At 37.8% G+C, this 17,493-nt stretch overlaps 1 protein-coding gene across 1 annotated transcript; it reads left to right on the top strand.

The window, feature by feature from the left end:
- The first annotated feature begins 2,358 nt into the window (after positions 1-2,358).
- LOC142107608 (indolethylamine N-methyltransferase-like) lies at positions 2,359-14,110 on the top strand. Its single transcript, XM_075191128.1, has 3 exons — positions 2,359-2,668; positions 11,211-11,418; positions 13,306-14,110. Exons 1-3 carry the CDS (start codon positions 2,518-2,520, stop codon positions 13,736-13,738), a joined length of 792 nt encoding a protein of 263 aa, XP_075047229.1. The 5' UTR covers positions 2,359-2,517; the 3' UTR covers positions 13,739-14,110.
- The last annotated feature ends 3,383 nt before the right edge of the window (positions 14,111-17,493 follow it).

The following is a 17,493-nucleotide window of genomic DNA, read 5'->3' as shown; positions in this document are numbered from 1 at the left end:
TGGGAGCAGTTCTCTCCCAAAAATCTACTTCCAAAAAACTTCTTCCTTACACTTTTTATTCTTACAAGTTTGTAGCCGCAGAACAAAACTACACCATTGGAGACAAGGAGTTATTAGCCATGAGGTTGGCATTCTCTGAGTGGCGCCATCTGCTTGAAGGTGCTAGATTTCCAGTTACCATATTTACCGGACCACAAAAATCTCCTGTACCTTCAGTCTGCCAAGTGCCTTAACTCGCGCCAGGCTCGCTGGTCACTCTTTTATTTATGTTTTAATCTATGTGACCTACAAACCTGTTCAATTGAACAAAATGGGTGATGCTCTCTCCCGGGCCTTTCATCCCATTTAAAATTCTGACCAGTCCTTGGAGCATCCCATCTTGGACCCCAAATGTCTCCTCTCCTCTTCTGTGTCATCTTATTCGACTCCTCCTCCTGTCAAAACCTTTGTTCCTTCTCGCCTTCGAAAAGGCTTCTCCATTGGTTTCATGCTTCCCCTTTCTCGGGCCTTGCAGGCTTTCTCAAGACCTTTGAAGTCATCTCTAAGAACTATTGGTGGCCTACACTCCGGATTGATGTGAAAGAATTTGTCGCTGCTTGTAATACTTGCACTCAACACAAAACTTCCCATCAACTCCCTTCTGGTCTTCTCCAGCCTCTTCTGGTCCAATCTAAGCCTTGGACACACATTAGCATGGACTTTGTGACTGATCTTCCTCCCAGTAGAGGCTTCAGCATTGTCTGGGTAATTGTGGACTGTTTGTCTAAGATGGTCCACTTTGTTCCTTTGGTCGGACATCCTTCTTTTCCCGTCTTAGTACAACACTTTGCAAAGGAGATTTTCCGCCTACACGGCTGTCCGTTTGAAATTGTATCTGATCGTGGAGTACAGTTTGTTTCCAAATTTTGAATTAGCACTGTATAAACTCCTCAAAATTCAGCTAAATTTCTCCTCGGCTTATCATCTGCAATCAAACAGACAAACTTAGATAGTCAACCAGGATCTTGACACCTTCCTTAGAATCTTCTCCTTGGCCAACCAAGACAACTGGTCCGATTTGATACCCTGGGCTGAGTTTGCCAACAAACAATCTGTTTCATGAATCCACATCTACAATCGCATTTTTCATGGTTTACGGTCTACATCCTCCTCTTCCCAATTTTTCGGCTTTCCCTTCCACCCAGATTCCTGCAGCAGACGCTCTCCAGTGAGACTTCACCTCCATCTAGTCTTGAGTTGTGGCTTGCCTCAGAAAATCTTCAGACCATTACAAATTTTTTGCTGACAAGAGGCCCCAAGCAGTCCTTGCACTCAAAGTGGGAGACAAGGTGTGGCTCTCCACCTGGAACATTTGTCTTAAAGTTCGTCTATGAAATTTGCTTAGCGATTCATCGGTCCTTACAAGATTCTGCAGGCTATTAATAATGTTTGTTTCAAATTACAGCTCCCTGCATCTCTCCATATCTCCAATTAATTTCAAGTCTCTTTACTTAAGCCATTAATCATCAACAAAGAACATTCATGTGTCAGTGCTTCAGATATCCATGCTCCTGCTCTTCTATGGAAATTCCATTCCAAATTTCCGCGTAAGGATTCTCCTATGTGTCCGGTGGCTACCGTTAAAGAGCGGGGGTACTGTCACAAGCAAAGTCCGCAATTGGGTCCCGGCATACTTGCCAGATCCAAGCAGGGCTCCCTGCTGGCGCTAGTGTCACGCTTCCTTAACCCCGGCCCTTTGCACAAGGTCACAAGTTGGCACTAAGATAGCAATACAGCACATTCAGATCAAAATATATAAAGTGGGGATGGGCCCTGGGAGGAAACATAAATTGCTCCAGCGTTCCCTAATGTACTAACATTACATTTTTATTTGCTAGGGTGCTGTAGATAGACATAGAATGGACAGACAATATCACAACAACTGCTCCAACAACCTGGAGACTGGTAGTAGTTTAACTGTGAACAATGTCTGTGTACAAAACCATAAAGTGAATATTTTCTTTCTGATATTTGTATTTCTTAAAAAAAAATTAAACAAAAACATTAGTTATCTGTCTATAAATCGATTAGTACTTCTTTCTAAATCATATTATTTTTGAAGAACTGAATACATTTCTAGGGGAAATAAATATACCATTTGCTGGATGGGGCTTGCATATTATTAATAACATAGAAGAAATCAGTTATTGCAACCAGTCAGATGAGTTCATTTTTAGGAATAATAATGTATCTTTCCATGGCTGCAAAGTCATTCACCTTTTCCTGCCAACGTGTCTTAAATATCTGCCAAAAAGTGTAACCAAACTGTTTTGATGACTAATATACTTGCCTGATCTCATTTCTCACTTTCCCTTGAGAATTTCTATTTGTGGAACTGGGAAGAACATCTGACCATATTAAGTATAGCCAACCCTACATGTAATCACATGCATTTTTTTTTTACTTAATAAAATTCAATGTAATAGCAATCCATCGGCACTTAAGCAGATGTATCTTGTCTTATCCTGAGAAAAGAATATGGAGACTACTTTCACCACACCACAATCTTACATTGATGACTTTAACTCCATTGATTATTTCCAGACATACTATGCTCCAGGAGTAGGAGCTTTTGCTGGAGAATGGACAAACTTTGTATTACGGAACCTTCATGAAACATTTGCTCCAGGTAAAGCATTGAACAATGAATAACTGGGCATATTTTATATTTATAGCCTAATCATTATTAAAATTTTACAATCTTGCATATATATATGTATTAAATGTGCTGGAAGATATATGATTCTTTTAATTTCTGTTTAAATGCAAATAAAATAGTATTTTAAAGAAATCTGTTGAATATTTAAAATAGGTGTCAGCTGCAAGTTCAAAAAAACATGATAAGTTTATTAGTCTTCTAGGGTTTATTAGCATCTCAGGAATTAGTTATTCTTTAATTGATATTGTATTATGTGTGATTTTTTTCAAGTTATTAAACTGACCCTACAATTGGCATGCAATAACCTCATAACTCAGATATTTGGAATAACTAGAACATAATTTATTTAGTTATGAATATAGTGATTATATTGTTAAAGAAGATACAATATTTGAGCAATGTTATGTTCAAATGTTATTGCTCTAAAATCCATTAAGTAAGGGCAACCTACTTACCCTAAGGATTAGTTTGCACTATGTAAACTAGCTGCTATTAGTAACATCTTTCTTTTTTTTTTTTCAAACTCTTTTTATTTATTTTTTGACAGAAGAAAAAGGAAAGCAAGTCAATAATGTCGATGGCATTGTGTACAATATCAGTTACATACATTAGCAAGTTTTGATACAATTAGGGGTCTTATAACATTTTAGTACAGACGTTCAGCAACAAGTGTCATCACAATTAAAATTAAATTGATTGCATTTCTTTTGTTATGAGGGAAAGATATAAATAACTTTACCAGTACTTATTTGCAAATATAATTGACCGGCTAGAATAATTATTACATGTAATAATAGATAGGGGGAAACAAACACAACCAAAAACAAATAATCAAGGGGAGGGAAGGGAAAGAGGGAATGATAGTTGTCTCTATATGTTAGCCACAGAGAGGGATATGAGCCCCTCTTTTACCAACCTAAAGATGTTCCTTAGCCTCGAGGGGTGTAGGGAGAGCCAGGGAAGAGAGCTATCAAAACAACATTTGTCAGTTGACAGTTGTTTTTTTTTTTTTTGTTTTAAGAAGGGTTTATGCATATCTTATCAATTACACTCAATTAACTCAATTGCATAAGTAAGTACCGGGTAGTATATTCGAATAATTTAAAAATATTTTGCTGGACTGTAAGTTCTAACGATTCAATATATGCTCCCCACTTTTTTGAAATTTCACTCCACCTTTTTCTATGTCAGGAAGAGTAGCTCTCCTGTCTAAGTATATTACATCTAGAATCTCTGCTTTAAGTGCTGCAAGGGTTGGGGGAACTGCTGATGGCCACTGTCATCATATCACTTGCTTGGCTTCAGTAAATATTACAACCAGAGCCGCTATTATATCAGAAGAAGAGAGATCATTTCTCCAAATACTTAAGTCAGCCAATAAAAGTGATTCTGCAACCAAGGGAACCTGTAGTTTAAAAGTATTATTATTGTATTCAGCGACTTTATACCAGTATTTCTTGATCTTTCTGCCCTCCCAAAAGTTCTGCAGCCAATCTGCTTTCTGGGTTTTACATTTAGGATAAAGACCTGTCCTCCCTTCAGCCATGTAGCAACGTCTTGCCTGCAGAATGTATGCTCTATGAATTACTTTTAAATGTGTTTCCTAAAAGCAAGCAGTAGTTAGGGATTTCCAAATAGATTCGAAGTGACAGGTTAAAACACCTTGATCATCTACACTAGCAACGTCTTTTTTCCAAGCTTCAACCGTTTTCTTCCAGGAAGTTGCAGGTTGCGCTTGTATTAAATCTGCATATATATATATACCTAATTTTAAAAGGTGTGAATTTCAAAAAAGTAAGTAGGTTTTCTAAGCCATCTGGCTCTTGCATGGGATTTGTCGGCCTATTGATCGAAGTTACATAATGCCGAAGTTGAAGATACATAAAAAATTGGGAGTTTGGTACACCTATTTTATCCTTCAGCTGCTCAAATGTGTAAAGCCTGCCCCCTGGGTCAAATACATCTTTAACTGCCATTATACCTTTATCGCGCCACACAGAAAAACTGGCATTTTCCAGACTAGGCTGGAATGCAGGTTTACCCGAAACCGGAAGGAATCTGGAAAATCTGAAATTCCTATTGTACTTTTTATTTATATGAATCCAGGCTTTATATGTGTCTCTGAACAAAATATTTAGGCGGTACCGTACTGGTATCAGTGATCTGGCTAAATGTAATAGTGCAGCTGGGGAGTATGGATAGAATAAAGCATTTTCTAGGTCTTGATTAGTGTAGCAACTACGCTGATAGGGCCAGTCAATAAAGTAACGAAATAAAGCTGCTAGTGTGAATGTAGTTACATCTGGCAAGTTTATTCCGCCTTGGGTCCGTCCAAGGATTAATTTGTTCTTGGCTATGCAGGGTTTCTTAGAGTGCCAAATAAATTTAGAGAATAAGGTTGTGCACAGATGAGTGTCCATCTTATTTAAACCTATAGGGAGATTTTGTATTGGGTATGTTAGCTTTGGGAAAATAACACTTTTAATAACGCATTACGTCCTAAGAGAGACAGCAGAAGATCATGCCAGTTATTTAGAAGCGTTGTGATTTTTCTGATGATAGGGGGGTAATTGACGATATAAAGGTTTTGTAGCCTAGCCGGAATATAAATGCCAAGATATTTAATTTTATTACAATTTAACGTGAACTGAGACGTAAGATAGGGATTGCCCATTATAGCTTATGCACCTGATAATGGAATTAATTCTGATTTGTCTAAATATATTTTGTATCCTGCAAAGGAGCTAATAACATCTCTTTCTTAATCATTATTTAAGATGTCCAGTAAGGCAACTCTGTAATTTAACAAGCTCTACGTGTTCATAGAACTGCAGTTCTGGAATCTTGCTTTCTGAAAATTACACTCGTTTTTTTGTCACAATAAAACATTGTAAATAAGTATATAATTAATTTTATATAGCTTAATTGATGTAAATGTAAGCATACATATATACAATCATGGGAGAAGAAGGAGACGGTCACATTAAATTACAGGAAGCGGATACCCATTCTATTCCTTAATATTTTTTGTGTTAATTTTATTTATATATTATAGGTATTTTTAGATGCTTATGAACATGGGGCGCAACCTTAAACTTGATTGAGGTACATTGGAAAAAAAAGAAGTTAATTGGCAAGGTGCACTGCCAGCTTCAATTGATAGTATTCTGATGAAATGATCTAATGTTAAAATATTTAACATTGCCTTGAAAAAAAGCAGACCTAAGTGAAACGCGCGTCGGCGTCTTCGCTATCTGCACTATCTGATCTTATTCATTTGGCAGCTATTTCTGTTACAGCAATAATGCTCCAATAAATCCATATATAGTTTGTAGCTATTATTTAGGCATACAGAAAAACACTCCCCGTATTGTCTGTGGGCAAACTGCTTTGTCACAATGAGATATTTGAAATAAGCTGACAGTGTCTTTGATTTGAAAGGATTTTTTTCACACTAAGACAGTTTACTGTACTAACCATTGAGAGAGTATAGTCAATATCTGAGATTATCTATCTGTTTTAGTGAGGTAATATCAACACTGCAAATATACTTTATCTCCAGATATATATGTATTATGGAGATTACAATAATCAGAAGTACATCCTCCACATCTCTGCATATAGCATAAGTCCACTTATTAACAGAGAAGATTGTTTTTGTGCAGATAGCATTTTACTATTGTGTATACATTATAATCGGTTTTATATTTCGCTTATTTTAATCTTCCTAATAAAAGTAATATTTTAACATTAGATCATTTCATCAGAACACTATCAATTGAAGCTGGCAGTGCATATTGCCAATTAACTTCTTTCTTTTCCAATGTATATATACAAACATACAATGAATCTATACTTGTAGCAGACATGCAATTTAGGGCTGACTATGGTACTATAATTCTAATACATTTTGATTAAGAGAAAGAGAGAGAGGAAGAGAGAGAGAAAGAGAGAGAGAAAGAGAGAGAGAGGGTCAATATCCAGCAAAAAAAAGTTACCATTGACAGATCCATACAGAATTTATACTTAATACAAATTCATATAAAACAGATCAGCATTGACCGTAAAAAAAAAAAAAGATGTATTTTATTATTCACAGAGAATCAGTTGCTGCTGCTATGCTCTATGTGAGTAGTCAAATAAAGCCCTGGCCAAATGGGCAAGGTAGGCATCTAACAACAGCAACAGTGTAAAGCTGTTCTCACGAAGTATAACAGCCAGATCCAATCACATAGATGTCAAAAGAGAAATGATGCCACATAACCACAGGTATAACAAAAGTGATGCAAGAGTAAGAGGATAAGTCTAAGCCCATGAGCAGTGTAGCAAAATAATACTTTAAGTCAGGCCTGGCTAACCCGTGACTCTCCAGGTGTTGTGAAAATACAAGTCCAAGGAGCCCTGCCAGCTATCATCTGGCTCTACTGAAAATGCATGCTCTAAGTCTCTTCCAAATCTTATATAGGAAAAATATATATATATATAATGTCAGAAAAGGGTGAACCATTATTCCCATTATTAAGTACACTGACAGTGACAAGGCTCAATTAACGATAAGCCTTCCATATACACCATAGTACTATGTCTATACATATAACATGATAAAGAGAAGGAGCAAACCACTGAAGAAATAAATATAGGCTCATAGTAAATAAGTCCATGCAAGTGTGTGCCATAAAAGTAGCAGTGCTGGCAGGTCCCAGAATAGAACCATTTGGTTGGGGTAGGTATCAGAGACATACCAGTCCAGTCAAGCCACTTAGTCATGAGAGGACTGGTCATGAGGTATGGGCTGAAATTAAATGATTGGAGAAGGTAGAAATTTTCTTCAAAGCACAAGCAAAGATTTGGCAGAAGTGAGGGATTTATAAGACTACAAAAAGGTGAGATAAATTATTTTAATTTACTGGACCTTTTCACTGAAAGGCTGACTGCAGAGTAAAGAGAGCTGTACAGTAGTTCAGAAGAGGTAACTAACTAGATTGCTTGTCTTAGCAGAGTACTTATTACAGGAATTGAGAGATGGTGTTTGCAGCTGTCATTGTGAATAGTTTTCTGACAGCTGTCATCTGGAGCTAGTGTTGTGAATCCTCTCAGTAATTGGTTTCTGTCAACTGGAGATAGTATTGTGAATCCTCACACATATAACAAAATGTAGCCCAAATAATTGTCAGTGCTAAGTCTTATCAAATAAAAGATTTAATGAGCTTCTCGTTGCATAACATTCTCAGCCTATTATCCTCTTTCTAAAAAGAAGGGATATTGTCTATCAACATGCACCTAAAACTGAACACGTGATGAGCCATATTAAGAAAATTTCTAATAACAGGTTTGTCTAACAATACTTCATGGTGAGCTAACCTTATTGATAAGCAATGATTTGCAAAGATGCATGTTGTTTGGCCAAAATAGACTAGACCAAACTGGCAGTAGATCAGAAATACACAGAGGCTGTGCCTCATGGTATATTTGTTGTTTGTTTGCTGTCTTGAAACGCTGATCCTATTAGCATATTGTTGTAGGCTGTACATCCACTGTGCTTAAAGCATCTTAGTTTCACTGCTTTTAGACACAACGGCTGCCCTCTGGTCAGCAAGCACTAAATGGATCTCTCAAGTGTCTCTCCTATTGAAATACCATCAAATGGTTATTTTTGATTTCTAAGTGTAAGCTGTTGTCAGTAGAAATAATCAGCTAATACTCTCTTATGGAATCTCTGATTATGTTGGGTTCTATAGTATAGCAGGTGTTGAACAGGAATAATTTTTTATTCTTATTTTTTATGCCTGTGCCTTCTGCAAAATTGCAGTGTGCCCTAGAAAGACAATCATAGTCATTCTTGTGCTCATAAATCCAACGTAGAAAGCAATTAGGAATAAATTGAGAATATGGGAGTCCTTTTTTTAATTGCATTGGGTTAAAACTACTAGCATTGAGATAGGAGTTTCTGTCCGTGTATGTTGTAATTAGACACTGTTAATTCTTGGAAGACTCCAGATTTGGGAAATTAATGAAGTTCTCACTGTATACACTTGTAAATTTTACATGAGAGTCAAGAGAATGGATCTTCTCAAACATGGTGATGAGTTCTGTTTCAATCCCAGCCAATAGGAAGGTCATTAATGTATCGTCTGTAGTAAAAAATGTTTTCTGAAGATTGGGAGTCTCGCGGACATTCCGAGAGAGTAGGCAAGTATGATCTGACCATCTAAACAAATGCATACCACTCTACAAAATTAGTATTAATCTCCCCTTACAAGCAATATAAATAAAACATGTTAAAATTTGGGTTATAGTTACTAACCTGCTTCACATAAGGAAACTTCATAGAAGCACAGGTCATTTGCTTTCTATATATTTTTGTTTTACATCAGAAAGACACTAGCACTCTAGATCCAAACCATAAATAAAACAATGCATAAATAATAACAATGCACCAGGCCCAAAACTTGTACAGACTAACAGACTGTCAACTTGAAGATTCCAAGAACCTGGCAGATCACGTGACTGGAAAGTGGAGTGTTTATGGTCCACTAGAACGCCCCCCCCCAAGTGCGTCCCTGGGAGCACAGTAGACTTTATGTGTTCTTTCCTAAGCGGTGTCATTTTCATGGACAACTGTTTCTACATTCTCCTCCAGCTACTGCAGAGAGAAGGACCCCAAGGCTGTTTGTTACACTTCCAGACTACTTTTCTTTCTTCCATAGAGAAAATAGGATTCCCATTCAGCCATCAGGTGCATGCTAGTCACAAATGACTGTTAAATTTCTTATAGGAACTATCTCCCTTTATCCTAAGCACCTGGAACTTCAGTCTATAGGTCTCCACCATAACTGCATTTTGTGCCAAAAAGACACACAGCACCTTCTTATATTGCTGGCATGCTGCAGGGCTTCAACTAACATGCTTCTAGCACCTGCCCGATTAGGCTAGATAGTATTATATTTGCATATGCTAATTGTTTAACCAAGACATCTTATTCTCTCTTATCCTGAAATAAAAACGCCACCTGGCGAAATTTAAGTCTAACTTGTCTAACATAAACATGCAAGGCATGCAATAACATATCACAAAATAGATACAAATGGCGCTATGACACTGCACCAGTACAATAATATTAGAGTCCAATGTCTTGAACTGGTTCCTTCTTATGTAACACTTCCCCTGTGCGGGCGGCTGCCAATCCTCTGTAGCAAGCGGTGTAGCAGGAATAAATCTAAAATAAATGAGAGGAGGCGCACAATAGTGTAGTATAGAAAGTTAATGGAGCCAAGTATGAATCCAGGAAAGGAACCAAAACACCAGAAATGAGTGAGCCAGAGCTTCCCACCATGTGGATATCCACAATATCTAAGATAGATATGTTAGCTCATAGGGTGAGAGATCACACAAAGCCAAATGGCATTCAAGATAGTATATAGACAAACAGGTCACACCAGTATAGATGTATGCGTACCAGAAGCCAAAAGCTTAATGGCTTATCTGTAGGATTATCCTGTAGACTGTGAGGATGTAGTCAATCTTCAGCCACCATGGATTATCCAATTGGTTACCTCAATCAATACACAGAAGGACACAGATGTAGTATCCAAAAAAGTTCAAATTTATTAAAAAAGTAGTAACTTACACATCTAGAAGCAGATGACAAGCCTATCTGATCAGCGATGGCGATAAAACAGCAAATACTCAACGCGTTTCGTCTGTAAACAGACTTCATCAGGAGCAAACACATCTATCTTAGATATTGTGGATATCCACATGGTGGAAAGCTCTGGCTCACTCCTTTCTGGTGTTTTGGTTCCTTTCCTGGATTCATACTTGGCTCCATTAACTTGCTATACTACACTATTGTGCGCCTCCTCTCATTTATTTTAGATGCAATAACATATGTCAACCAAATGCATAGGAACAACAAATGACAATAAACTGTTAGGCAGCAAGATGATAACAGTTGAGTACACAGAAAGGGGCGATGGATCGCAAGTGTCTCTATGCTTTAGGTGCTCATGTCCAAAAATCGCACAGCGTAATCTCATAGTACTGTACATATAATGCATTTTTATAGATTCTCTTACTTATAAACACATGGTCTGTCATGCATAAGTGTCAATCATCACTATCTGTCAGTGCTTTCAAATGCTCTTTAGCTGAGGCAAGTGATACTGCTAAAAAACAAGTACCTCAGAGATGCCCAGAGCTTGAATTGGAGGAAAGTGCATATGCTCGACCTCGGCATTCCCTTACTGTACATTGCCTATGTGCATCCTCCCCTTTTGGCCCCTATTCCGTCTTTCTTGTCGTAGGCAGTCTGAAGTGTCACTTGCATTTGGACATGAATTGGATGCAATTACATTCACGGGTGTAAAGATGCGACACACACCGAAATTTGCTTCCGAAAGTGAATCAGACCCATGAAGTATTGGGGATAATAAAGAAAATTTTTGATTTATTTTTCTCCACCACACTTCAGTGTTTCAAAGATCTGAAATTTAAATTGTGTTTCATTCCTAAGGTCGTGTTGAAGGAGACATACTAATCGAGTTTGGTGCTGGGCCAACAATTTACAACCTCCTCTCTGCTTGTGAAGTGTTCAACAATATAATCACCTCTGATTTTCTTGAGCAAAATCGCATACAACTGCAGAAATGGCTGAGGAAGGACTCAGATGCTTTTAACTGGAGTCATGTTGTCAAGGTGGTGTGTGAGCTGGAAGCTAATAGGTAAGTTATGTAATTGATAGCAATATACAGATTAAAGGGATAAGTATAAACTTAAAAAATTGTATTAATAATAGAAACATAAATACTAACTGTTAGATTATTGAGATCATAATTGTAAAAATCTTAAATGGACTTTAACCAAGTGCAATTTTAAAGGGGTTGTCCACCTTCAGCCATCATAATCATAGACAGACACGACCCAATCCACAATGGGAACAGTCAGGCTTAGTTTACTTTATCATCATAATCTTTGTTCATTTGTATGGCACCACAGGCTTTATACTGCCTGACATAATTGACATCTATGACATACATGAAAATATTTAGCATAATAAGAGTTACATGGATAAAGCTGAGCAGAATAATAAATGCACAGATGCAATTAACAGAACAAATGACGTCATAGAGAAAAAATTCAGGATCAGATATGTCAAAAAATTCAGTATTTAACATGACAATAACATATCAAACATAAAAATGTACATACAAGTTAGATGGGTGGCAGACAGACAAGAGATGGAAGATAGAGGAACATAGTGGCAGAACAGTACTGAGTGTTCTAAGTGTAAAATCCATGATGGCTCTATGGGCTAATCAAGGGACCATGCACACAGAATCTTAGAGATGTCAGAGAAGGGATTGGGAGAGTAGAACATATTTAAATGTCATTAGTTCATGCTCTGTCATTCATCACTCAAAAGCTACTATGTTCAAGGCCCATCCATTTCTCCATAAAGATCAATGGCCTCTAAGGGAAAAAACTCCTCTGCTCCCCTGTCAAAATGGAACAAAGGAAAGACAAAAATAAAAACTGCCATGAGCACATAATCTTATGGTACATCCATACAAGTGTTATGTACTTGTGTGATGCAGTTTTATTACAACCGAATGCACTGATTAAACAGAATGGAAAACTACTTATTACAACAAGACATGGGAACAAGGTATGTAAAACAGATCCTTGTCCACAAAGTATGGACGAACATAAAATCTATGTTTTTTGTAATTAATTTATGTAATAGTCTAGTGTATGTGGACCTTAGCAAAATGTCATTCGGGGGTTCATAAAAAACATTCCTGTAAACTGTTTTGCCACTGAATATGAAATTCAGGTAGTAATGATTAATTTGGTTAAACTATTGCCACCATGTCCAAAAAAGCAAATCATGCAACAATATTGATAGCAAAATAGAAAGCTAAACACTCTACATGCACACTTCCAATAGGGGAGATATATTTCAAGTTGCTGATCTAGTCAGAACGATCTATTCAGTAAGATCCTTATCACAAATGACACTACTCAAAAATACAAATTACCTTAAGCGCAAACCATACTCCAAATAGATATCACAGATTTCACAGCAGAAGTAGGGGTGAAGACTGGGGGATCTGTATCTATCAACTACTGAAAGAAAGGAACAGCATAGTACCTGTATCCACCAACTTTCCAGAGCCAAGAACTAGCACTGTACTTGTAACCATTATCTGCTCAGAAGTAGGAACTTACACTGTACCCAGAATAATTGATTGTCTAGAGCCAGGGACTAGCACAGTAACTTTATTTTAAATGGCTTTCAGACATGCTATTAATTTTCATCACCAGTTGTAATACTACCTAAAAATAAAGTGGCAAATGCCCCAAGGTGAGGTAAGAGTATTCTGGTATACAAAACACTATACCTAACATAGCCAATAGTAAGGAAATCAAAATAATTGTTATATATATTAAAAACTGGACTTTAGGTAAAGCTGACTTTCAGATTTTATCTGGATCCTGGGCTGACAGAGGTTAAGTAACTTTATAGTAAATTAACATAATGCTAATTGTCCCTATAGGTAACCATAAGATTGGAAAATAAATATATATATTGCTAACTTTCTTGACAGTGACAACTGGGAGGAAAAGGAAGAAAAGCTGCGAAGCAAAGTCTCAAAAGTTGTAAAATGTGATGCACTGAAGAAGAATCCATTTGACCCTTTGGTTATTCCAGCAGCTGATTGCCTGATTAGCTGCCTCTGCTTACAAGCAGCCTGTGAAGACCTGGAATCCTACTGCAACACACTGAAAAATTTAAAGGAATTGCTTAAGCCAGGTGGTCATATCATTCTTCAGAATGTTCTTAACTGCCCATTCTACTATGTTGGCCATAAAAAGTTTTCCTGTCTGTCCTTAACTAAACAGGACATGGAAAAAGCATTTAAAGAAGCTGGTTATGAAATTGAGGAAATTAAGGTGGTGCCATGTATCGATAAATCAAAGATGGACATTAGCAAATTTGACAGTTTTTGCTATGTCCATGCTCGTAAACCACTTAACTAGTAACCTTAATCAACTGAGAAATGTGATTTTGCTAATCTGACCTCATCTTTTTGCCTTACAGCCATTTTGATCATTTATAGTTTAAAGACAGCTTAAATGCAGCTAGTTTGTAGAAGTTATTCATTATTATCTTGCTGTTTGCAAGCAGCTGTGCCCATGATCTTGGATATGGCAGACAGGAGATAAACCACCTGCCCCTTTGGGAGAATTCCTGAGAGAATGTAGCAAGGTTTCTGAAAAAGGAATTATGCACAATATTTGGGTAAGATAGTAAGGGGCGTAGTTTGCTGAAGTACGTGATTTTATATAATCAGAGTGCTATAAGTATGTGAACTTGTAAACAATAAATCAGAGCATATTAAACATTCAGAACTTGCAGTGTCTCTTATTCTTTCCGGCTGATGAGCTCATAAACTGATAAACTGACACTTACAGGTGAACTGACTGATTAGATCCAACACAACACTAAAGGGTAAATGTACTAAAAATTGTGTTTGGTGGCGGTTTTAAACCGCCACACATCGACGGCGGTTTAGTACTCCAAACCACCGCATTTTACTATAGGGTGGTTTAAGGCTGCACAAACATGTTGTTTGAGCTATCTTGCCATTCGGAACATAAGAGGAGCCACTACTGACATAAATTATGTGTGCAATCACTATTTATTGATTAAGGAGCAAAATTAACTTATAATTAACTTATGTGAGCAAGTTTTATTTTTCATTATAATAAGGAACAAATTGGCCCACCTAAGTTAATTATAAATTAATTTAATCAATAAATAATGATTTCTCCCATAATTTATATCTCAAAAGTGCCTTCTCTTACGTTTTGAATGCTAAGATAGATCAAACAGCATGCAGTTTCAGCAATATCCACTCTTACAATCACCTCTTTCAGTTTGCAATAGGGATGTGCACCGGCGACTTTTGAGGTCTCGTGTTTTGTGTTTTGGATCCGGATTTTCGTTATTTTTGAGGTTCGGATTTGTCTCGCAAAACACTTGACGAAAGGTCTCGGTTCGGATTTAAGGTATTGGATTCGGATTTTTTTTGAAAAAAACATAAAAAGTTTAAAAATCAAGTTTTTGGGCTTATTTTCACTCCTAGGCTATTATTAACCTCAATAACATTCAATAACAAGCATTTCCACTAATTTACAGTGTATTCTGAACACCTCACAATATAGTTATTAGTCCAAAACGTTGCAACAAGGTATCTTTCTGGACTGCGTAGAGGAGTGGGTCACCACAATATATATTAAAAACCCTGAACTTTTATGAATCGCACCAATAATTGTACCTGGACTGCGTAGAGGAGTGGGTCACCACAATATATTAAAAACCCTGAACTTTTATGATTCGCACCAATAAATGTACCTGGACTGCGTAGAGGAGTGGGTCACCACAATATATTAAAAACCCTGAACTTTTATGAATCGCACCAATAAATGTACCTGGACTGCGTAGAGGAGTGGGTCACCACAATATCTTAAAAACCCTGAACTTTTATGAATCGCACCAATAAATGTACCTGGACTGCGTAGAGGAGTGGGTCACCACAATATATTAAAAACCCTGAACTTTTATGAATCGCACCAATAAATGTACCTGGACTGCGTAGAGGAGTGGGTCACCACAATATATTAAAAACCCTGAACTTTTATGAATCGCACCAATAAATGTACCTGGACTGCGTAGAGGAGTGGGTCACCACAATATATTAAAAACCCTGAACTTTTATGAATCGCACCAATAAATGTACCTGGACTGCGTAGAGGAGTGGGTCACCACAATATCTTAAAAACCCTGAACTTTTATGAATCGCACCAATAAATGTACCTGGACTGCGTAGAGGAGTGGGTCACCACAATATCTTAAAAACCCTGAACTTTTATGAATCGCACCAATAAATGTACCTGGACTGCGTAGAGGAGTGGGTCACCACAATATATTAAAAACCCTGAACTTTTATGAATCGCACCAATAAATGTACCTGGACTGCGTAGAGGAGTGGGTCACCACAATATATATAATAAGAAAACCATCAACTTGTTTGATTCGCACCAATAAATGTACCTGGACTGCGTAGAGGAGTGGGTCACCACAATATATTAAAAACCCTGAACTTTTATGAATCGCACCAATAAATGTACCTGGACTGCGTAGAGGAGTGGGTCACCACAATATCTTAAAAACCCTGAACTTTTATGAATCGCACCAATAAATGTACCTGGACTGCGTAGAGGAGTGGGTCGCCACAATATATTAAAAACCCTGAACTTTTATGAATCGCACCAATAAATGTACCTGGACTGCGTAGAGGAGTGGGCACTGGGCACTACAATAAAATATATAAAAAACCTTCAACAGGTCTGCATTACACTACACATACGGCTGCTCCTCCATCCTCTCCATCATATACATGTTGGAGTTTTAGCGTGTGACAACCTCTTGTTTTTGATAATGTCAGTGCATTTTGAATATTTTTCAATTTGCCCCACACCACTGAATGTACTTTATCTATGATACGCATCTATCTATCTTGACTGCGTAGTGTGGTGGCCCCGGTACACAATTTGGTACCGGGGCCACAATAAAATAAATACACCCTCCACGTGTCAGAATTCCACCAAACAAGTATCTGGACTGCGTAGTGGGGTGGCCCCGGTACCCAACTTGATACCGGGGCCACAATAAAATAAATACACCCTCCACGTGTCAGAATTCCACCAAACAAGTATCTGGACTGCGTAGTGGGGTGGCCCCGGTACCCAACTTGATACCGGGGCCACAATACCTCCTCCAAACATGGTACAGACAATTCGTCATTGAGATCCCATTAAGTATGTTAAAGACAGACAGGGTCCAAGTGTTATTAGTTGACTTTGTAAAGAAAAAAACTGTCCCTGTTGCACATAGTCGTGCAATGAAGACTTATTTTTTCATTTAAAGGCACGATCTTTCAAGTGTAGTGTTTGTAAGTCTAAGTCATATTATACTTTTGGTAAAATTGGTTTTTTTTGTTCCTCTTTATGTTAATTAATTAGTAATAGAATTAAAGTAGGAAATAGAATTAAATAGAATTAAAGTAGGAAATAGAGTGGTATAGAGTTGTAGTGTGGTATAGATAGAGTGGTCCACACAATATAATAATAAAACCCTCAACTGGTCTGAATTCCACCAAACAAGTATCTTGACTGCGTAGTGTGGTGGCCCCGGTACACAATTTGGTACCGAGGCCACAATATAATTTAAAAACCCTCCACGTGTCGGAATTCCACCAAACAAGTATCTGGACTGCATAGTGGGGTGGCCCCGGTACCCAATTTGATACCGGGGCCACAATACCTCCTCAAAACATGCTCCAGACAATTCGTCATTGACAGACCCCAGACAGACAGGGTCGTAGTGTTATTGTTTGACTTTGTAAACCCAAAAAAATGTCCCTGTTGCACTTGCACATAGTCGTGCAATGAAGACTGACTTTTTCATTTAAAGGCACGATCTTTAAAGTGTCAGAAAGAGAGAGAAGACACAGGAGAGGAGAGTTGTAGCTGGGGACCTGGGGTGGAAGCTCCCAGGCTCCCCCAGCATTGCCTGGAAGTCTGAGCGTGGTGACTGAGCCAGGGCAAGGAATGTGTGCCCTGGATGAGGGGGAGAACTCCATGCCACTATAGTGAACCCAAGAGAGAGGGGGACACTGCACATGGAAGAGGCCCTGGAGTGAGGGCTGCTACAAGAGGCATGGTAGCTG

The sequence above is a fragment of the Mixophyes fleayi genome, chromosome 11, assembly GCF_038048845.1.
Source record: "Mixophyes fleayi isolate aMixFle1 chromosome 11, aMixFle1.hap1, whole genome shotgun sequence".
In the NCBI taxonomy this organism is placed as follows: Eukaryota; Metazoa; Chordata; class Amphibia; order Anura; family Limnodynastidae; genus Mixophyes; species Mixophyes fleayi.
This window is presented reverse-complemented; position numbering and strand designations above follow the sequence as displayed.